This window comes from Protomyctophum parallelum, assembly GCF_964188405.1.
Source record: "Protomyctophum parallelum genome assembly, chromosome: 1".
Classification (NCBI taxonomy): Eukaryota; Metazoa; Chordata; class Actinopteri; order Myctophiformes; family Myctophidae; genus Protomyctophum; species Protomyctophum parallelum.
The window spans coordinates 66748344-66772677 of record NC_139697.1 but is presented as its reverse complement, the minus strand read 5'-3'; the positions used below and the strand labels follow the sequence as shown (position 1 = coordinate 66772677).

The 24334-nt window shown below is 44.3% G+C and overlaps 1 protein-coding gene across 4 annotated transcripts in view; it reads left to right on the top strand.

The window, feature by feature from the left end:
• The first annotated feature begins 8205 nt into the window (after nucleotides 1-8205).
• The window catches only part of LOC310860920 (periostin-like), a 50272-nt gene continuing 34143 nt past the window's right edge, over nucleotides 8206-24334 (top strand). For 2 of the 4 annotated variants that reach the window (XM_083768116.1, XM_083768115.1), the window contains exons 1-2: nucleotides 8206-8565; nucleotides 9978-10076. In XM_083768116.1, coding sequence (XP_083624242.1) covers nucleotides 8447-8565; nucleotides 9978-10076 — 218 coding nt within the window. In that variant the 5' untranslated portion in view covers nucleotides 8206-8446. The remainder of the gene's footprint in view (nucleotides 8566-9977; nucleotides 10077-24334) is intronic. The other 2 variants (XM_083768117.1, XM_083768118.1) reach the window with 2 other exon arrangements.

The window sequence follows — 24334 nt, the reverse complement described above, 5'->3', positions numbered from 1 at the left end:
CACACACACACACACACACACACACAAAACGCAATTACACAAGTATGTTAACCCCCTGGTTGGCACACAATTGACTAATACATTATTAGTACAATAAAACAAACACAGGCCGTGACCTCTTATCGCCATTATTATAAATGTTAGTGTTTCTTCGTAAATGTGTATTTGATCACACTAGCATCACACAAAAGCATCAGAAGTGGCATATATACAGTACACAATCTGCTACTTTTGCTACTTTTGAATTTGAATCATGAAAAGTAACAGTATTTTTTTTGGACGAGGTTTCCATCTGACAGAGACATATATATATATAGATATATTGTCCATTATGGCATGTACTGTACTGTACTGTACTGTACTGTACTGTACTGTACTGTACTGTACTGTACTGTACTGTACTGTACTGTACTGTACTGTACTGTACTGTACTGTACTGTCACTAGTATATCGAACATTCTCTTGAAACTTTCCAGTTGCATTGTTTTTGTAGATGCAACACAAGTATATTGATATATTCTTATTTTCTGTGTTTTGTCAGTTTTTTCATATTGTCTGTGTTTGGCCAACGGTGGATTATCTAGTGAACTTGTCTGTTTTTAAGTCACATTTTATGTTGTACTGACAGGTGTCCTCCACTAGAGGGAGTGCTCACTATGGATAATGGAGAGCTATGGCCTACTCGCAGTCGCAGACTCACAGCCTAGCTCTCCCTTAGAAGTCTCTGCGAGGGCATCACACAGTCTCAGGACACCAGTAGAGATGGACACGGGCATAGATGGGGCAGCAGTGGGGTCCTTGAGGGAGTTCCAGGGGGTCCCCAGCTAAATGATAGTTTGGAACCAAAGTTTGGACCCTTTGTACACTCTCAGAGTTAAATTAACATTGCATTTACAATATAAACTGGGGTCTCAGAGATAGAAATGCCATTAAATGGGGGTCCGTATACTAATACATGTCAAACTGGGGGTCCTTGACATTAGACGGGTTGAGAATCACTGCTAGAGCCGTAAAAAAATCTTCTCTTATGGGGATCCCTGACATTATGTTTTCAAATGGGGGTCCGCGGGCTAATGAGTGTCAATTTGGGGGTCCTTGACATGAAAAAGTTTGGGAACCACTGACCTAGTATAGATAGGCATAGAGGGGACAGCAGTCTCAGGACACCTAGTATAGATGGACACGGGCATAGAGGGGACAGCAGTCTCAGGACACCTAGTATAGATGGACACAGGCATAGAGGGGGCAGCAGTCTCAGGACACCTATAGTATAGATGGACACGGGCATAGAGGGGGCAGCAGTCTCAGGACACCTAGTATAGATGGACACGGGCATAGAGGGGGCAGCAGTCTCAGGACACCTATAGTAGAGATGGACACGGGCATAGAGGGGGCAGCAGTCTCAGGACACCTATAGTAGAGATGGACACGGGCATAGAAGGGGCAGCAGTCTCAGGACACCTATAGTAGAGATGGACACGGGCATAGAGGGGGCAGCAGTCTCAGGACACCTATAGTAGAGATGGACACGGGCATAGAAGGGGCAGCAGTCTCAGGACACCTATAGTAGAGATGGACACGGGCATAGAGGGGGCAGCAGTCTCAGGACACTACAGTATAGTAGAGATGGACACGGGCATAGAGGGGGCAGCAGTCTCAGGACACCTAGTATAGATGGACACGGGCATAGAGGGGGCAGCAGTGGATCTTGAGCAGCCGTTTGAGAAGCTCTATAGGTTCCAGTTTCGAGCTCCAGCTCCTCCTGGCTTTGTGTTGAAATGTCCATGAGCACCTAGTCCTAATATAACGGATGATGATGAGCACCTGCTGCTGCTCCTAACATAACGGATGATGAGCACCTGCTGCTGCTCCTAATATAACTGATGATGATGATGAGCAGACGGACTCGGACACAATAACATCCTCACTGTCGGGCAGAAACCTCTTATACTCATATTTAATTTTATATTTTAATTTTATTATTCATGAATTATGTTGATCACACTGCAGTGTCACATGCGCAAAAGCATCAAACGTTGCAGATATATTATTTTACAAATAAAGTTTTATTATCTACAAGCCTGAAATGCAGCGCCAAGCAACACATTTTGAGCTTTTCTTTTAGGTTTTCCACCCGACTCGAGAAGGGTTTATTTGTCCCACACACACAGATACATTTTTTTAAACAATATATTGATTGAATTCTATTTTTTTTGACAAACAGACAATACAACAAAACAATACATAATACAGACAATACAATACAATTACTTAAAATGAAAAACAAACAAAACAAAACAATAACATACATATATATATAAGCACAGTATAATAAAATAATGGCACTTAAAATGGTAAGAACCACAACAGAGTCCTTATGGCCACAAGACCAAACAGCTGCAGAGAATAAAATTAGACAATTTCCACCATTAAACAAGATAAATCATTAACCGTAATATATTGGAAAAACCATCCCCATATCTTATCAAACATCTTCTGTTTATTCTTCAAAGTATAAGTAATTCTTTCCAGAGGAAGACACAATGATAACTCCCTAAACCACTGAGCAATACTGGGTTTGCCTATCTTTTTCCACGATAAGGCTATAGCTCTTTTGGCTTGTAGTAAACATAAATCCAGGAATCTTTGTTCGCTACTCTGAATCTTATGGCCAGGTGGGTAAAGACCTAATAGAAACAGTTTTGGGTCAAGCTCAATATCTATCGACAATATCTTCTGAATCTCCCTCCTCACTTCTTCCCAGAATTATTTCACTCTTGGACATGCCCACAGACAGTGGAAAAGTGTACCTTTGTCTTTACCACATCTGATACAAGTATCTGGAATATCTGCACTAAATTTATTTAATTTCTCTGGAGTGATATAAACCCTCATCAGCCAATTATATTAACAGTTTTAACCGAGTGTTACCCGTCTGGGATTGAGCATCCATACAGGCTGAGCTCCACTCTTCCAATGTCAATTCCTCTTGTAGATCAGCATTCCATGCATTATATTTGGATTCAGAGGATTCAGGAGAGAATTCTACTAACATAGAGTATAAATCAGAAATGATGCCCCTATTAAAGGGGTTTCTGATAAGCTCTTTTTCTATTGTTGACAGGGGAGGGAGTGTCAGAGAATTCACCTTTTTAACCCCTATAAAGCTTCTGAGTTGTAAATACTTAAAGAAGTGTGTACGGGGTAAATTGTATTTAGCAGCTAGTTCATCAAAAGAGAATAGATTCCCCCTTTTGTAAAAAACATCCTTCCATTATTGAATCCCTTGCTTGGCCCATATTTTGAAGCCCCCATCCACAGATACAATATTGATACTATAGTGATAACACATTTCATACAAATAATCACGTTTATTTCCATTGTTCAGAAACACATTGAAATGAAAGCTGACTCATATTTATTGATATGTTAGAGACAACTTAGTTCAAGTAAATATTTTTGCCTAAACAAATGTTTCTCTCCATATACCAGTAAGATGCCCTGAGGGCGACGCCCATGCACGCATCCGCCTGGGTGACGGCAGACTGCTGGGCGAGCGCTGGCGCTTTGGCATGGGGGGGTCAGATCAACATATGGAATGTCAGAACAGCTCAGCTCAATATATTATGGAGATCTAAGGGTGGGCATTGTCTTGAGCGTACAGGGTTTGATGAGGTCTGGCCATATATGAAGCTAACGTGTCTTGAGTGTACAGGGTTTGATGAGGTCAGATCAACTTATGGAATGTCAGAACAGTTTAGCTCCATATATGGAGATCTAAGGGTGGCAGCGGGGACATTCTCTTGAGTGTACAGGGTTTGATGAGGGCCCAGGTATAGGGCCGGGCCTTAATTTCCGGGTCTGTTGAGACCGTCTAGAGTTTGAATGGATAAGTCAGTTATCAGTCAAAAGGGAGACATCGAAGATGAAGGATGGGTGGGGAGGGATCAACATATGGAATGTCAGAACAGGTCAGCTCCATATTATGGAGATGAGGGATTTCTAGTGTCTTTCAGGTCACCTAAGGACAACAACAACAGATGGAGTACCCTGGGTTTGTTTGGCGTGCCTTTACTGCCATCTCTAATTGAAGTGAAATTCCATCCTAAAAAACACGTCAGAACAAACGTGTATAGAGTGCTTTATTGGGGGTGTTCTGGTGGCTTAGCCAGTTATAGAGCACAGACCACATGCTCCTTGTGAGTCGCGAGGACCAGAGTTTGAATCCGACTCCAGTCACGACTTAACATGTCTCCCTTTCTCCTCTTACATCGGTTTCCTGTCTCTTGGCTTTCTTCTGTCAAAACACGGTTGTCATGAAGCACTTTTGAAGGACAACCAAGACAGGTCAGGACACGAGAAAGGAAGACAACTCTCTCTCTCTCTCTCTCTCTCTCTCTCGGTGTCTATGCGTTTGCGTGGGCGCGTGTACTGTGTGTGCGCGTGTAAAAAGCTGGATTCGAATCCTGGTTTCCTGCGTGGGAAAGCTGACACCATGGCAGACAAAACGTTTAAAAAAAAAACCTGAAGAAAGGAAGGGAGGGTAAGATGAGAATGATAGATTAATAGGTTATGATGAATAATAGGTGACAAGTGAAATAACGCTTCTTGAGTCTGAAGTTATAACATCAAGACACTGTCAGATTTCCCTGATGCCGCATTCCCCCGCCCAAACAACCTGCCATCATTTAACAAGCTTCGTCAACAATTTTGCAGCAGATCTACAAGCTTGTATAATAAAAGTCCAGTAGATTTAAGTGTTACTCGTTTTGCTGGGGACCCTCCGGGGCCCCCCCTTAAAGATCCCTCTTTAAAAAAAAAAATCTTCCTCGTAAACCCGACAAGTTCTAATGTTACAGTATATCTCCTGGGATCCTCAACACTTGTTGAATGTGGCTTGCACTGTACTGCACCGGGGTGAGGCCTGCCATAATTCAGGGGTTCTCAAGGCCCCCCAAATTGAATTTGGCCACAGACCAACCCTGCTGCGTGTTACCCACATCTCTCTGTCTCCATTTCAGTCTATACTGTCCTATCAAATACAGGCATAAAAAGCCAGAAAAAATATCTTTGAAAATCTAGAAAAATATCTATTTTTTAGAAGTATAAAATAGGGTCAAAGTAGTTACACCATTCCTCATTTAGCTGGGGAACCTCTGGAACCCCCTCAATGACCCCATGCGGTTCTTGGGACCACTGGCCTTATTCCTATATACTCCCTATACGACGCGGCGCACTGTTTAGCTCGTAAATCAGGGTGTCGTCGGCAAGCGTCTCGCAGCGCTCACAGAGCCAATAAAGGCAAGTGGCTCCGGGACCTGCTGTCTCTCCATAACGATGGTGATGTCACCCGCCGACAATCACAGCAGCTCTGGCCCAGGGAGCTTGTCTCGTGTTCACAAATTCATGTCTGAACGATGCTTCGAATTAACGATGCTTTGAAGCTAAGCTATATAGCCTATGTCAGATTAGGCTTGCGGCATGGGTAGGGGGTGGGGGGGGGGGGGGGGTGGAGTTGGAACTGAGGAAGGATGGATCCGGTGAATAAGACGGGGATGGAGTGGATTAAGTTTCATGGTGGAAGGGAGACAGACAGACGGACAGACAGACAGACAGACAGACAGACAGACAGACAGACAGACAGACAGACAGACAGACTCTCCCTCTTGTCAATGCTCAAAGCCATTGCGAGGGATGCAGAGCCGCAGAGGTGAGTGAAAATGGGCACTGGAGGGGAGTTTTAACCACCTTAAGTGTCCAAACATGTCCCAAGTCCGGCCTGAGGGCCAATCGTGTCCTGACCTGACCAGTGTATAGTCATGTGAAATTCATACACTGACGTGTGCTTTGAAATGTCATGAGCAGATTGTACCTTGTGCTGTCTCATTTTCAACATAAGGAAAGGAAATGAAAGGTTTGAACCTTTTCACACCTACTGGCTATACATTTGGCTGCACTGCCATTTGATTTGAAGTTGAACAAAATAAGATTTATTTGACTATAAATATAAGATCAGTGCATGCATGTGAAAAAAGGCTGAATTAATTGTGTTTGTTTTGTTCACAGCACAGAGGAGTGACTTACTTTTGGCTGCACAGGCCAACAAAAGGATCATTATTCATCATTACACAGTAGTTGAATACAATTGTTGTATTCAAATGTACTGTATGACAGGAAATGCAGTCGGCCCTATATGGTGCGGTGGTGTTCTTAATTTGAACCACGGAAAAAGCGTAAAGATTTGAAACGGTTTCGGGAGCATTTTTGACAAATTTCGCCAATACTGACATGCCAATGGAATGGGGATGTCCGGAATGTTGTATTGTCAGGGCAAACACATGCAGGAGAGGGAGAGCGAGCGCACACCAGCACTGATGACCACGGCAGATTATAATGTAGGAGGAGGAGGAGGAGAACTGCACGACGCTGCAAAAACATATCTAAAATAAATCAGGAAGCCAACGTTTTGACAACATAGTCTTCTTCACTGATGCTTACATAAGTGGGTGGATGAAGGACACAAAGTGAAAGTAATGAAGGCAGAGTGGGAGAGTATAGTATAGCCAGGGGGGGGGGGGGCGGACAGTAAAAACCCACCGTCTGACAAGCTTCTGTAAACCCATTATCGCCACAGGGGGCTTTTTCCATCCGTTCGTTATGCTACACGTGTGTGTGTGTGTGTGTGTGTGCGTGTGTGTGTGTGTGTGTGTGTGTGTGTGTGTGTGTGTGTGTGTGTGTGTGTGTGTGCGTGCGTGCGTGCGTGTGTGCGTGTGTATGTGTGTGTGTGGGGGGGTCTATACACACAATGCTCTGGCTATAATTAGTGTGTCTCTCAGCTGACACATCTGACATCCCTGCGGGGCCAGATGATGCAGGTGTTGATATACTAGAACAAAGACCTCACTGTGAATACAGTATATACAGTAGTGTGTGTGTGTGTGTGTGTGTGTGTGTGTGTGTGTGTGTGTGTGTGTGTGTGTGTACAGTATATGCATGTACAGTATGTGTAATTGTGTATGTATAAGCATGTCTGCACATGTGTGGCGTGTGTATGTGTGCAGCCTGCTGTGCATGTGTGCATGTGTTTCACCTACAGTATATACTGCAGCTCCTATACATCTATTGTGTGTACAGTATACAGTGGTTCAGGACGTCGAGCGGCCCCTTGGGAACAGGGTCGATCGAACCAGTTTGATCCCGGGTCGAACTGTGATCCCGGTCCCTGAGACACTGACTGAACCCCCTAATTGCTCCCGATGAGCAGGTATGGTGCCTTGCATTGGTTCCCTCTCTGAACGAACAGGTGAATGAGCATGTACTACTTGTACTGTTAACCCATTCAGGCCTGACGTCGAAATTAAAATTAAAAAAAAATCTAAATCATGACAATTTTTTGGAAAGATTTGAGGCACATTTTCACGATTTAAAAAGAAATAGCAGATCTACAAGCTATGAGTAAGACTTGACTTACCCAGAGCTTGTAGATCTGCTATTTTTCAATAGCTATAATTATAACATAATCTATGTATAACCACCAAAAGGGGTTCCCGCTCAAAGTGGGTCAAAACAAACTTGTTCATGAAGTCAGTCGGTCAGAAACACCTTTTCCAGAACCACAAATACTTCTCAGAACAAGTGGGGAAATCCAGATACGCCTTTAAATTCCAGGAGCTTCACAATAAAGCCATGGCAAAGAAAACATCATGTCACACAATCTGGAAAATCCCTTGAAAATCATCTGGATTATGTCATATAAACAAAAATATATATTACGTGTGTGTGTGTGTGTGTGTGTGTGTGTGTGTGTGTGTGTGTGTGTGTGTGTGTGTGTGTGTGTGTGTGTGTGTGTGTGTGTGTGTGTGTGTGCGTGCGTGCGTGCGTGCGTGCGTGCGTGCGTGCGTGCGTGCGTGCGTGCGTGTACGTGCGTGCGTGTACGTGTGTGTGCGTCCTGAAGAAAATGAACGGTCCATAGGATAGTATAACCGCGACAGTGTAAGTTGGGGTCTCGGGGTGTCCTTGGTGTTCTGGGATGAGATGGTAGTAAAATGAACAGACTCTTCAGAAAGAGAGAGAGAAAGAGAGAGAGAGACAATGAGCTCGTGCTCGAGTTAAAGACTTGCCCTAGAGGGGGGGTGAGCGTCAGTCATTCGTTAAACAGAGAGAGAGAGAGAGAGAGAGAGAGAGAGAGAGGAAAAGGGGTATGGGTGTGTGAGGCAGAGAGACCTGATGCTATAAAGGCTCCCTCTCTTGTGCGCGTTCCCATTTCTCCAGTGAACCTTTTTTTTTGTGGTGTGGAGGGGCCCAGTGTGTGTGTGTGTGTTTCTGTGTGGAAGAGAGAGAGAGAGAGAGAGAGAGAGAGAGTGAGTGTGAGTGTGTGTGTGTGTGTGTGTGTGTGTGTGTGTGACCTGAATTGAACAACAAAGGATTGATATCATTTACAGACAGGATGAGGCATTTATTTGTGCTTACCTGTGTGCTGTTGGCACACTGGTCTATCGACAGCGTGGAGTCTTCAGCGTATGACAAGATTGTCACCCACAGCCGCATACGGGCCAGGCTTGAAGGGTAAGAACACCATTATGGACGGAGGGGGTCAGAGGGGAAGAGGGGATGCTGTGTAGACCGGTGGTTCGTGAACCTTTTTTATATACCCTATATATGAGTTACATACTTGTAAGGGTCCATTTTAGAACCCTCTCAAGGAACCCTGCAGAACCACTGCATGGTGTAGACAAATTAGGCATGGCAATGTCGACCTGCACTGTTGAAAATGGGCCAATGGGTCCATTTGGTTCCATTTGTAGACTCCCAGTGGTACAATGATGAGAGGAGGTACAGGTGAAGACTAGATATCGATGCTTTTTGAGGGGCGCTATAGCCCCTTCTATATACAGCTATTTGTGTAGGTTTTCGTCTTACACAAACATTAAATTCCCGTTGACAATGAATGGAGAAGGTACGTCATATGTGTCTGTGCAAAGATAAGAGCGCCCCTCACTTTTATAGGTCACCTTTATAGTCACCTTTATAGGGTCACCTTTATAGGTTCTACGTGTGGTTAGGTTACAATTATTGTTTAAGACCAATGTCATGCATGTTCCTTTTGGTTCTATGCACAGACTGGTTCTGTGGTTCAAATAGTGGTTGAACACACATGTCTAAAGTATTGATTTTAGTCAAAATGGAAAAGTCCATATCCTTCCTCAGTTGCATTCACACTCCTGTTCTAATTCTGAAAAGGTGAAGGTGATCTAATAGGGCTTGTGTCAGCAGTTCTCCATTGATCTAAGAAAAGAACAGTTCATTGTAATGTAATAATAATTGGGAAAGTTTCCAGTGCACATTCCCATTACACACTGTAAAGTGATAAAAGTGGTTCTTTGAACTTAATGAGCTATCCCATATGTTGTTTTCATGCTTTTTTCCCAAAAATGTTCTTGCTTAAAAACGTTATGAGCACGTCAACTCTAGATATAATAACCCTTCTACCAGTATATTGTCAGTACTCAGTAGCTATTGTGAAGTCATTAGAATGTTCGTTTGTCGACCTCGTGCTCAGTGCATCCTTATAGCCTATACTGTGGTGCATGCACTATATGCAGCAAACGGATCTTTTAATTATTTCGATCAATGAAGTTGACAAATTCCTCTGAATATGAATGTCCTTTACTACGTCAGTCCTATACTATTCAGGTAACACACTACAACTATAAAAGTCCACATTAACGTTTGCATCTCTCCTCCTTCTCATCCCCTCCCTGTTCATGGGTCTTCTCTCCCACCTCCTCCCTGCTTTAAATGTCTTCTTCCAACCCCCTACACACCCTCCTCCTCCTCCTCCTCCTCCTCCCCCTCCTCTTCACGCTGACACACGCTCTCTTTGTTCTCCTTTACCTCCTCTATACCACCACCACTCACCTTTTCCACCCCACCACCTCCTCACCTATCTCCCCCCCACCTCCCTCGTCTCCTTGCAGGCCCAACGTGTGCGCTCTGCAGCAGGTCATGGGGACCAAGAAGAAGTACTTCAGCACGTGTAGGAACTGGTACAAAGGCGCCATCTGTGGCAAGAAGGCGTAAGTTTAACCCCCCCCACCTCTCCAAACTGTCATGATGTCATAACCACACCACACCTGGGATCAATCATCTAGTTCAGTGGTTATTTTATTCTCAAAGACCCCCATATAACTGCTCAAGGAACCCCGAGGGGGTCCCTCATGGACCCCACTTTGAAAAAGCCACTGATCTAATTGAAGAAGACAGTCACATTTTGGTTACCTATATTTGTTTTGTTTGTATGCATTGCAGTAATTTTCTCCCAAAGTAAGACTTTCATATAGCAACTATTCGATAGACTGAGCACTGAAGCCTGACGTACTGTAATGTACACGTCCTACGTGGGTTGTGTCATCCGTCCCTGTCGTCCCCCCCCCCCATTCTGAATTCCCATAGACTTTTCTTATATCGCGTCAAATAAGAACTGTGTTCCAAAAATAAACAAAATGTCCCGACGGTTTTACTCATGTGAAGATTCAACTAACTGTGAGAGATGGCTATAATGTGGCTGGCAACAAATTAAGAAAAGTTTCGCTAGAAACGGACTGCATATCAAATTATTCTATATTAACGTAGAAAGGGAGTGGCTGTGTAGTTAAGTACTGTAGGTGGAGAGGTCAACCCGGGAAGGTCTGAAGGTCACCGGCCCCTTGACCCCTAACTGCTCCCCAGGTGTATATTAATGGCTCCTAATTGATATAGGACGGGTAAAGGCATTGGAGGAATGTCAGGTATGTGTAAATGCAATTGTCAAACACCACAACAACCGCATCTTATTACAATTATTTAGCTGCAACCACACAGCTAGTACAGTATGTCGTTGCTGATTTTTGGAACAAAATGCATCAAATCATCCAATTGCCATCCAAGGTGTAAAAAGAAATGGCACCCTTTTCACATTGGCCTATTATAGAGCCACCAGGAGGCCACAACCTGACCTGCCCTGGTGGAGAATGGAGACCTCTGCCCCGAGGGACACAGGTCTCCACCAGGAGGCCACAACCTGACCTGCCCTGGTGGAGACCTGTGTCCCCCGAGGGGCACTTTATCTAGTCTAATATTGTGGTTTTCTTGTAAATGAATGCCCTCTATACTACAGTGTCACACAAATATATAAAAAGTAGCAGATCTACAAGCTCGAAATGTGTCACATCGCGCCACATTTCGAGCTTGTAGATCTGCTACTTTTGAATTTGAATCCTGAAAAGTAACAGTTTGTCGGTCAGACCATGAACTTGTCGTATATTTTCAGAGATGAGCTTGTTTGACCCAGACAGTGTTTCCATTTAATTTTCTAATTCTTTTGGGGCGTGCAATTGCTTTTTCCACTTGCAGATTTCACTTTGCGTGTCAGGGGGGCATCACGGCTATTTGTCTCTCAAGGACAAATACACTGAGGTGAAAACATAAATCTCACTTTAGTGAACCTGGGAAGCTTTAAGTGACAGTGTATTGTTTCTGCAGATGTTCTTTTACAACAGCTGACGCTGAAGCCGTGACCGCGTCACCTCTGTATTAGGGTTCGAAGGTCACAGGCGAAGGCTCTGTGTGTGTCTGCTGAGACCCGTAGAATGGGCTGTCTCTGTGTTGAGTTCCCGAATATGTTCACCAGCTGTGAGACTCTACCCTGATGCTGAGACCCGTAGAATGGGCTGTGTCTGCGTTCACCAGCTGTGACTCTCTAGTCTACCCTGATGCTTGTCAAAATGCAGGTGTTGGCGTTTATAGGCAACAGAAAACGGAAACGATTTATCTTCTTCTTCTTGTTTTCAAGCAGCTTCCCTTCCCTCTTGCATTCTAATAATGCCCTTATCCTCTAAATGACACAATCACCTAACTGTCCCAATCTGCTTGTCTTCTCTGTGTCTCTGTCACTACCCCTCCCCTGCGCCTCCTGCTCTGCTCTCCTAGTGTGCGTGTGTGTGTGTGTCAAGGTGCGTGCGCATGCACGTGCATGCGTGTGTGTGTCCGTGCTTGCGCAGAGTGTCTTGTGTCAGTTTTAATGGCCCCACAGGTGCTATACATTCCTGGACTCCTGTGCAGATTGGCATTTCTTTAGGTGCATTTTAACCTGACAGGCAGTCGAGAGAACCTTAGATTGTACTGCAGGTCAGGTCATGTAGGAGATCCAGTTGTGTGACATGCACCACTGCACCCGCATGCGTTTGTGCATGTCACAGGGAATACAGGCATGGACTTGTGTGTGTGGAGTAGAGATGCAATTGTCACTGCTTGTATGGCAACAATGCTTGATTTTCAAGTGATCGATGCAAAAGTGTTTTGATTCAAGCCGTCTTACGGGCTCCTGCCTTCAGTGCCTTGAAGAAAGTCTCTGACCTGACAGACAGAATGTTTACATCGCACCACAGAGCTGTGTGTGTGAATGCTCTTCTTGAACCTTCCTGATTCTGTGGCAAACAATCTAAGGGATTCCAGTATACGTGAAATACTAGTGGACCTATAGTACAGACCCCGGGGGGACCCTGCTCAACTGTAACTGGGTTTTGAATAAACATAGGACTGCAAGGGAATCCCAGGAGATTCCCAGTGACGTCACTTGATTCATGAATCCACGGCGCAAACAAGCCGTCAATTAACGGTCAATTGAGCCCAAGTGTGGCACAAACAAATGCAGAATGGATGAATGGGACTTGACTTACCCAAAACGTTCTGTTGTTTTTATATTTCTTCTTTTGTTTTGTTTCCTGGACTGGCTGTTTGGGAGTAATGTAGCTGCTGCTTTGTATTGTACTAAACTTATTATGTAGCATTTCGGAAAATAAATAAACATTTGAATTATTAAAAAAAATATATACATAATTCAGGGAACCGTCATTAGTGGTGAAAGCCAAATGCATGACACTATATAGATTTACAATGCATCGCGATGAGACACGATGGTAGCTTGTAGATCTGGTCTTTTTTTTTGGCAAGCAACACTGACATGCGATGGGTTGTAAAATGAGCTTCGGTTCCAGCACCAAAACCTCAAACCGAAGCGGGGGGAGCGTTTATTTCTTCCAGGTGATCCGTCTATATAAACAATGTGTTTGTAGACATGATGTATTGTGTAGGGAGGGAGAGGACACCCATGGTTCTTATAGGAGACCATGTTTGGAGTGTAGGGCTCGGCTGGAGGACTGTGTGTGTGTGTGTGTGTGTGTGTGTGTGTGTGTGTGTGTGTGTGTGTGTGTGTGTGTGTGTGTGTGTGTGTGTGTGTGTGTGTGTGTGTGTGTGTGTGTGCGTGCGTGCGTGCGTGCGTGCGTGCGTGCGTGCGTGCGTGCGTGCGTGCGTGCGTGCGTGCACAGATGCATGCATGTATACACTCACATTTAAGTATGCACACACACACATGCATGTGTGTGCACATACGCACGCACGCACGCACACACGCACGCACGCACGCACGCACACACGCACACGCCACATGTGTTGGTTGCGTTACAGCTATCAGCTCCAGCACCTGCTGTTGTGTCAGGATGTGTCTGGTTTAACTGTGGGAAACTTGAACTTCAAGAGGGATGATGAGAGAGAGAGAGAGACAGCAAGAGATTAGCCTGATTATCAGACTGTAGCTTTCTATGCAGTCCACTAAGAGAGTGGGCGGGGTCTTTGGGCTGGATCCAGGCTAGCAAGAGATAGCATGATGGAGATACTATAGAGAGAGAGAGAGAGAGAGAGAGTAAGAGAGAGAGAGAGAGAGTCTAATTGCTGTCGGGTCAGAAAACTGTTACTTTTCAAGATACTAATTAAAATATAGCAGATCTAGAAGCTTAAATCGTGTCGCGCAATGTGACACGTTTATAGAGCTTGCCGTTTATATACTCTGCCATTTCTGCCATGTTTGTATGACGCAGTATAGGAAGAAGGTTGGATGTCCGCACAGGCGGCGCACACCTGTCACATTTCCAAACGTTGATTCGTGAACTATGTACCAATAAAACTACTGGGAGCTTAACGTCGTTGTGCGGACATCCAACCTTTTTTCCTGTATGTATGTTTTTGTCCAGAACCCGTATACATTTTTTTGAGATGTGCGTGCTTCCCGTCTGGATTTTCTCTCATATGACGCCGTATAGGGCATATTTATGAACAAAAGCATTAACGGTTTAAATATGGAGATGAGAGGTGTGATGTAGCACTATTTACAGTACAATGCGATCCATCGGCCAGCACATGCCTTATGGTGCCAAGTTTTCACGCCTGCTCAGCGCTGTGTCCTTTATGGCCGTGTCGTAATATCAATGCTTGACGAATCAAAGCTATACCGAAATCCATTATGCCGTCCATATTATGATACGATGTTGATGTGCTGGAACGTGGATCAAAGTCTCCTCGGAACTAATGGATTTTCCCTGAACGCTTTGTGTCAATTTAGATTTCTTTCTATTTTACTGAATAAACCGTGGCAAATGGTGATGTTTTATTTATGTCCTATACTTGGGATTTGAACCTGGGAGGTCTCGCACGTGGTAGACCAAACATCTACCGATCATCCAAGAGGGAAGAATCCTCCTTGCATGGGTCATTGTCCAGGGGAGATGTTAATGTCTGCACGTATGAACCAGGGGGGCAGTGAAGCCATGTGTCTGAAGCCAGTAGGAAATCCTGACTTCCTGAAAGTTCATATAATGGCTTGTTGTGGCGCTGTCATTGGGCCCAAAAAACCCCATAGCTCCATAGAGGTATTTGGGCCCAACTTCACCTAGACTGTATATTACCTTAATAAACATGGTCATGAATACTTTCTGTTATTCATTAACATACGTTATGCATACAGACATGACATCTGACCTCTTCACACTTCTCTTCACTCCCCAGTCCCTGTGAAGTCGTTCCTAATTTGCCAGGTTGCAAATTTCCCCTCCCTCCGACCGTGACAATGCTTGGACTATATATCCGCTGATGTTCTACTTAAATGCCACTGCCAATGGCAGGTGCTAGAACTTTCAAATGTCATAATATATCTGTAGCTTAACTAGCTTTTACACCTGTAAAACATTTAGCTAAACCTAAATGTTCACTTAGAGTGAACGTTTACGAGCGATAAAAACTCGAAGTGAAACGACGAGCAGACGCTATCTCTGTGTTAACTGTCTGTGACTAAGCTGAAATGGAACTTTTTGCGGGGGGAAAAAAAACAAAACGGTAGTGGGACAGTGTGAACATTGTTCAGCTGCAGTACACTGGAGGAAATCCAGCCAGCTGTGATGAATGTCTCCCTTGGATTTGGGTGTTGATGAGAGATTAGCAGAGGTTCTTTGGGGCTATTGGCATGCTGCAGTGCTTGGGAGTCCTCTATTTGGGTCCATTCTTCTTCATCATCATCTCAGAGTCAAATTAAAACAACGATATTTGCTGTGTTAAATACAGAACATGTGTACACAGTAAAAGTGTCAGTGGTAATTTACCTAATTTACCCATTTGTAGCTCTGAGAGTGTACAGATGCAACCAAGTCCACTCTCAAAAGTTAAATGAACACAGTGTCACTGACTCCATATTTCACCTTTTTTATATTTTTTCTTGGTTTTGCTTTAAAAAATAGCAGCGCCTGTTTAAAATGGGTTTTTCCTGTGGGTTTCTTTTTGAAAGAGCTTTTCGCTGAATAATAACTACATTGAATATTGGAACTTCTTTGCATTTCCTTACAAAGTAATAGTCTAATGGTCGGACTTGCAGAACGGTACATGGTTTCCACCAAACGGCAACGAATCCAACGATATATATAGTTCAGGTGCGTCACGTCTGACACTGAGAGATAAGAGGAATGGTGGCGAGACATGTGCTGCATAGGGTCGGGTGAAACTGGAATTCCCTGCTGTGAATCTACGGGGAGCAAAAGACATAACTGAGACTCCAGTTCATAAAACTCACGCCCTGTTAGCGCTATTCTCCATTCATTACCCAAATTGCCCCTTCGTGTGGCTGCTAACGATCTACTCTGTGGAGGAACGGCTCCGCGGAGACTTCCTAACAAGCCATTTTCTGCTAAGCGCTCCCCGACTGGAGCTGCTGGAACTCAGGTGGAATCAATTAGCCTCTCAGTGAGGCGCTGTGACTGGGATCAATTCACCACTTAGTTACTGTCATGAAAGTGTTAAAGCTGGAAATAACCCCCCCAGAAGCTCATTTAATGAATAAAACATCACTTTAACCCCATCTGTACTGTAGACTCTAGAGTATTGGTTCGTAAAGTTCTCTATTTTTTATTTCAAGGAACCCCAGTTGGTAATGCCATAGCCTACGGACACTCATAACGCTGAGAGTGTATAGTGTACAAATGGAACCAAATGAATGGTTACAGACCTATAACATCTATAATTTTGCTGGGTGGTCCCTGCCCTGAAGCATCCCTCAAAGGACCCCTGGGGGGTCCCTGGACCGCACGTTGAGAACCACTGTTGTAGTTAGTTGTAGAGTTTCTTCCAGATGTTCTGAGCAGGGACTGAATGTGAATTAACTTGGTGTGGCAACAATGAGCAACAGAGATTGCAAGAACTTGTGTCTCAGATCTCGAGGGCACTCGGAGAACGATGTAGAGGATGATGTTGTACTTGTACAGTACAGACATTAAAATATGGTGCATTTTGCATCCCAAAATGCAGTTTATAGAGGGACGCAATACAACAACGACCTCTGCATTCTACGGGATGCACTATACTGTACTCAGCATGTACAGTAAAACATAATACATACTGTATAGCCAAAATAATATGAAATATGTAGAGCATTTTTTTTATTCTAGTTTATTTTTTGCTAGCTTTAGTTTAAAGTATTTACATCTAGCCTGTTCCTATACGGTACTTCTCTTCACTTTGTCGTTCCTGATTTGCCCTTTGTGAAAAGATGCCAATTTGTGCCTGGCACAATTTCACACTTGCTTGGACAATTCACTGAGTGCCAATTAAATGGCAGGGTCTCTGAAACTTTGGAATGTCACATCTGTATATATCTGGCAGTGATTGGAGCCTGGAGATGGTCTCTCTATCTTTCCATTTTAGAAATGTACACCTTGGTGTTGAGTGTTGACCAGTGTTGATTTCGTCGACTAAAACGAAGACGAAAAATGTCCGCCGACTACCTTTTTTCACCGACAAAAACTAAATAGAAACGAAAAGGAAAACTAAGCTATGATGTCTAAAAAGATATCAACAATTTTGTCAAGAAATAAAACCTATTGACTAAAATGTTAGGAAGGGACTGTCTAGTGGACAAGACATCCAGTCATTTTACACGTGGTTGCATGCTGAAAATATGTGTGAAAGTGTGAAATCTGCCATTACGACGGCATCGAGGCCTAGCAGTACTGTTAGGATGGATTGTAAAATTGTTGTACAGTAGGTGTTGCTATTTCTATATAGTTCATATGTATGTACAGTATTATGTATGTATACAGTGTTTTCAGGAAGCAATTTGGGCATTCACAAAATGTAAAAAGACCCTGAAAGATCCAGGGCTGAAAAATAAAACTGTCTAATGTTTTTAAACATGGCAAGATCCCCCACCATGTGAATGTGCATTCTACTGTATGTGCGCGTGCGTGCGTGTGCGCGTGCATGTAACCGTGCACACTTATTTGTATGTCTGTGCGCACGCATGCAGTGTACTTTATGTGTGCAAGGCTGTGTGTTCATGTTTAAACATCTGCGCCTTCATTGCTGTGAGTGTGGAGCCCATCTGGAGAGCACTCTATACTCCTGGCTCCCTCTGCCTGGGTCTGCTGGTGTGAGGGTTAGTTCACTCTGTGTTGGCTCCCTCTGCTCTGCTTGGGTCTGGTGGTGCTGGTGGTGTGAGGGTTAGTTCACTCTGTGTTGGCTCCCTCTGCTCTGCTCTGGGTCTGGTGGGTCTGCTGGTGTGAGGGTCAGTTCACTCTGTGTTGGCTCCCTCTGCTCTGGGTCTGGGTCTGGTGGTGTGAGGGTTAGTTCACTCTGTGTTGGCTCCCTCTGCTCTGGGTCTGGGTCTGGTGGTGTGAGGGTTAGTTCACTGTGTGTTGGCTCCCTCTGCTCTGCTCTGGGTCTGGTGGGTCTGGTGGTGTGAGGGTTAGTTCACTGTGTGTTGGCTCCCTCTGCTCTGCTCTGGGTCTGGTGGGTCTGGTGGTGTGAGGGTTAGTTCACTGTGTGTTGGCTCCCTCTGCTCTGCTCTGGGTCTGGTGGGTCTGGTGGTGTGAGGGTTAGTTCACTGTGTGTTGGCTCCCTCTGCTCTGCTCTGGGTCTGGTGGGTCTGGTGGTGTGAGGGTTAGTTCACTGTGTGTTGGCTCCCTCTGCTCTGCTCTGGGTCTGGTGGTGCTGGTGGTGTGAGGGTTAGTTCACTGTGTGTTGGCTCCCTCTGCTCTGCTCTGGGTCTGGTGGTGCTGGTGGTGTGAGGGTTAGTTCACTGTGTGTTGGCTCCCTCTGCTCTGCTTGGGTCTGGTGGTGCTGGTGGTGTGAGGGTTAGTTCACTGTGTGTTGGCTCCCTCTGCTCTGCTTGGGTCTGGTGGGTCTGGTGGTGTGAGGGTTAGTTCACTCTCTGTTGGATCCCTCTGCTCTGCCTGGGTCTGGTGGTGTGTGAGGGTTAGTTCCACCTCCAGTCAGTCTCCAGACCCTCATCCATTATGTTGTCACAGTATATACCATGACCTCATACCTGCCTGACATCCAGCCACTTTATTGGAACAGTATATAGTGTATAATCATCAAAACATGGGCTGATTACTCTGTGAAGGACAGCTAGGACTGGCGTTGTCAGACATATTCAGAACAGACCCGCATGCACTCATAGTTAAAATATAAAAAAAAGGAAGAGAAAGGAAAAAAAAGACACAAAGGTTTTGAGAAAGCAGTTGAAGCAGCGTGTACATTACGTAAAGTGAGTCCCAAACCTGTGGGCCGGCCGGGGCCACTGGTGAGCCGTGAGGTATTGTAAGTGGGTCCCCAAATGATTGGCTAAACACGATTTTTACGATAATAATTAAGCCTTGCCGAGCTATGTGGTCATGTGGTTTCTGTAGTGTGAGGTGGCTTGATGTTCTGTACATCCCCTGGAGTCTGGACACTATTGCCGAATGGCAACACGTAATTTTCAAGTGGGCCCCGATCCAGGAAACGTTAGGAAACAAGATTATACCCGGTATAATTACAAGTAGTCTATAAGGCTATGTTCAGACTGGCAGCCAAAATAAAATAAAATTGGCATATCCTGATTGGAATCACTAGGTGTCTTTCTTATTAGACACCTCGGCACATACGATATTGAACCTGGGACCCTCTGTTTCCCGGACGGCCTCATACCCATTCTACTATGGCTGCCCTAAAAGCCAATCTACAAGCTCACAGCACATCACATTGTGATGTAGCCAACCTCTGAATACACAAATCAGATCTGTGATCTGTGAACAGTGTGGAATGTCTGATACTAGTCACTCCAAAGATTGTATTTGACAAAACACATTTGCCTGAAGTCTGAACAATCCCCAGAAGTAAGTGCAGGGAGAGATGCTTCTGAATTCTCTTTTGTTTAGTTTTTCTCTCTCGACTTGAACGTCTGATAAGCCAGCGGATCTGAATCACGTTTTGTGATGACTCACTGTGGAACAAGAAATGTGTACATTTTCTCTCTGGGAATATTGACCTTGGACAGCCCTGTGGTTTTCTGTCACCGCTCCCAATAACACATCATAATCTGTGTTCCTGTTCATCTCTGGAGGGGAAAGGCAACACACTTACAGTATTGGTGTTGGACACAGCCCTGGGCCTGAACCCATGGAGACAAACTCTGCACCACTGTAGAATCACAGCCGTACTTCCATGGGAAAACAGGAAGCACACTCCCTTTCACGACTCGGCTGCAACGCTTGGATTGTGTAAATAAATATGCTCCACTAATTAGCCCAAAAAATACGAAGAAAAACTCACTGAAGTACTTTGGACTAAACCCTCTCTTACTGTAAACTCACTCCAGTAGTTAGGAGAACCGTGGGGTTCTCTCGTCGTGTTTATCCTGGAGGTACAATTTGAAATTTTACAATTTAGGCATTTAGCAGATGCTCTTCTCCGAAGGGAGTATAACTGGCATGAAGCCAACAAAAGACAGGATAAGCGGTCATGTAAATGGGGTGGAATGAAAACAATTAAGTCTAACTACCATGCTAAACATCAACCATCTGTCTATCGCCTTTTATGTCTCGTCTTTGCGGGTCCTTGATGTGAAAATGTTGGCTCTAAATAACATATACTTAGGATTTGTAATTTGACAATCAGACAGTATATATCTTTCTAAAGTACATGTGAACAAGTAACCAACATGCATCTGCACAGTATAACTAGCATCTATAGAGCTGTCCCATCATAGTTGTTTGCAGAAAGCTTTTTGTTTTAGTGACTGAGTGTCGAGAGCCCCAAAATAGACCCTCCTTCTGCCAGCCTATAGCTTTCTGTAGCCGCCAGTCATTGTGAAACCAACTAATTAGAATATTCTCAATCTCATCGACCTGACAAGGCTGGCATGATTGCATGGAACTAACAACTACTGTATGACTATTAGTCGACAATTTATTTTTGTCAAGAACACCCCTATTAGCATCTAACACAAAATAGGTGACAATAAGCCATACAAGGAGTCTGAAGAGGTGAGTGCTAGGGGGAGAGATGGAGTCTGAAGAGATGAGTGCTAGGGGGAGAGATGGAGTCTGAAGAGGTGAGTGCTAGGAGGAGAGATGGAGTCTGAAGAGGTGAGTGCTAGGGGGAGAGATGGAGTCTAGGGGGACTGGGGGAGTCTTGAAGAAGTGGGTTTTTAGACTGGTGGAGAATGGGGAGTGAGTCTGTGAGTCCTGACTGAGTGAGGAAGGTGCAGAGGTCTAGGATGCTTGGAGCGTTGGACATGCAGGGTGTTTTAGTATGAAAGAGAGTTGTCTGATCTGTATCTGTCACCATCTTCAGAGTCTCAGTACCAGGCCTGGCCCTTCCTACAGGCCCAGGCGGCTGCATGCTTGGCCTGCATATATATATATATATATATATATATATATATATATATTTGCGTCTCCCCCCAAAAAAACCTGAAAACTCCTGCCTGGGATGCCAGATTGCTCAGGACCGGCCCTGCTCAGTACTGTGGAAGGCGTTGCAGTGAAACATCTGTGTTGATTATGTCATGATCTGTTCTTCTTAGTCACTAAACACTGGAAAGAGTTATTCACACTGTTTAATGTGTTTACTCATGATGGCAACATAATGGCTTCAGTCATTTGTCCACTCAGTGTTTATGCAAAATGGGCGTCATTCACTGATAACATGCATATTTACTTTGTGAGCAGAAGAAGTGCAGTACAATAAGAGTGTGTGTGTGTGTGTGTGTGTGTGTGTGTGTGTGTGTGTGTGTGTGTGTGTGTGTGTGTGTGTGTGTGTGTGTGTGTGTGTGTGTGCGTGCGTGCGTGCGTGCGTGCGTGCGTGCGTGCGTGCGTGTGTGCGTGCGTGCGTGCGTGCGTGCGTGCGTGCGTGCGTGCACAAACCTACCCCACCATTCTATTTATATAGGTTTAACCTACAGTACTAATAACCTACTACTAGTGTACTACTATGATGATGATATGGACATCTTACAGAATATTCTGTAGGGTGGCATGAATTTCCCCAAAGTTTCTTGATTCTGCTATTTAAATAATGTGAAGGTTTGGTGGTCAGACTCAACGTCAGTGCAAGGTACAGTAGTACTACGTACTACTATACTAGTTGTATGATCTCTGACTTTGGCTCATGAGAGCGGTGCCCGTTGGGCACTGGCCTACTTGGAACGATGCAAGTTGGAAATGCATGCCCCACCCAGTTATTCTGTCTGTGTCCCTTTTTATTCCCATATATGGAGTTCTTTATCAGGCACTGACATTGTGATGTCAGAACAGGCCAGCTCCATATATGGAGATATAGTAGCGGTGATCAGGTCCAGAGCCCGGGCAGAGACCTTTGTGCTGGTTCTGGACAACCGGCTATCCGACAAACTCGACACCGCGTGAAGTCGGTGGGGCGAACGGTTCTCGATTTACGTGGCTTAGTACATACAGAGACTTGGTGCATTTATAGTAGCAGGTCAGACATGGATAGAAGTACGGTATGATACGGTAACTATAGCTGCGTGTTTACCGGTACTTTCCAGAAGGTGGCATAATATACCGTATACCTGTTTGCTGTTCCGGTTCATTTCCCCCCCATAGCTTTGTTTGATTGGCTCAGCAGCAGAGTTGAACTGGAAACACGTGTGTGTGTGTTAACACTGTGCCAGCATTTGTTGGAGGACATGGAATCAATATTGTATCTCAGGATGTTCCAATAGATATTCTTTATTGTTCCATCTCCAACAGCTGTTTTAGTTAATTTGTTACCTTCTCACGTTACTTTTAGTTCCAGGCTACTCTTACATCTTGATGCAATGGTATTTGTCACTTTTTTCATACTTTCCCTATTTCACTGTTTACAGTATATTTCTGTTGCTTGCTGGGTTTATTGATGCTGGCTCTAAAGGGAATGATTCTTGGCTAGTGAAGAAGCTTTGTATTCTGCCCCTCTAGCCCGCAGGTCTTATTGCTGTGTTTCTGGTGCCACTTTGAAACATTGGGCCATTAAAGCACACGTGTGTTCCTCTGCCAGTGTCCGCATGGTTATAAAGCTCTCTGATCTTATAGACTGTGGAACTGTGTCTTCACTTTGTATTCAGACTCACTGTGGGCTGTATTTTGCGTGTCTTAAGTACCAGGTCTTATTCCCTAACTTGAGTAAACTAAAGACCTGGAGGCGTGATCAATGCTCTTTGGCCACTCAGAATAGCCAAATGGCATTGATCACGCCTCCAGGTCTTTAGTTTACTCAAGTTAGGGAATAAGACCTGGTACTTAACACATTGATTGCTAACGCTTGAAATTCTACTCAGGATTGCTTGTGCTACACGATTAACATTGGACTTTTTAACTTTTTAGGGGCCCACAGCGAGGGGCCTCTTATAGCACATCGCACATCGCATAAATCAAAAGAACGCCAAACTAGTCCACTTCAATTTAAAAAAAAAATATGATTCTACCATCTTCCATTCTGGAGATATTGACCTTTTTCTAAAACCTGCTTTTCGCTGCACGCTGCTCTTTTGAAGAAACAGCAGAGATATGGAAGGTTGAAGTTGACAGACATTGACAGACAGATATAAAAATGAACACAAATAATATCATATACATACTACACACTGAATGAAAGCCCTGAATGTCTACTTTTAGGAGGAAAACAAATACACATGGTCCCATGTATAGTTTGTCAGTAATTGGCTGTTGAATGCAGCTTGCGCCCACCAGAGAGGATTTCAGAAAATGCATGGACCTGAAGAACCATTATTCACAAAATAAGGCCTATAGCGACATGTACATATGATATACCGTATGAAACAGAAGACTCTCTGCTTTCATAAGAAAAATACTTCTACTGTAATAATAATACAAATCACACCCCTGTGAAGTGAGCAGTGCAATGTTGCATACATTGCACTGCTCACTTCACATGGGTGTGAAGTCTTCTGTTTCATACGGTATATCATATGTACATGTCGCTATAGGCCTTATTTTGTGAATAATGGTTCTTCAGGTCCATGCATTTTCTGAAATCCTCAGAGTATTTTAGACAAGACAAGGAACTGACAACTAAATATTCACAAAATAAGGCATATAGCGACATGTACATACTATATACCGTATGAAACAGAATAATAGTTCTTCAGGTCCTTCATTCTCTGAAATCCTCTCTGAAAAATAGTATTTTAGACAAGGCATATAGCGACATGTACATACTATAGACATATCTGAAATTGTCTCAGTAACAGGGGGGGCAACACATGTCTTGATCAGTGTACCAGGCAGTCTACCTTCCGATCGTTTCAGAACGATAGTGTATTGTGTAACGGTGAGACACGTTAGTCGTTGTTGACAGACATGTCTGGACATGTTCTGGGGCAAAGAACCTCAGGAGAGATAAGCGGTGGAAAGGAGGAGAGAGAGAGACTCTAATCAATGTGTATTCGTTATACTGTACATTACAAACGGGTCGATTACGTCGCAGACGCCTTCATTGCGGTCTTATCACTGCAATTATAATGAATAAAAAGTCGGTTACAACCACACTACGGAGTACGGATAGTGTTGCCTGGCGAAGGCTCTATGGCTAATGGTGATCCACGGTGTCGAGTCGAGAATCGCTATACGGGCTTATTTGCCCAAACATGGGTGGTCAAGACATATAAAGCGGCCAGTTGATCATCTCTCTCATAATA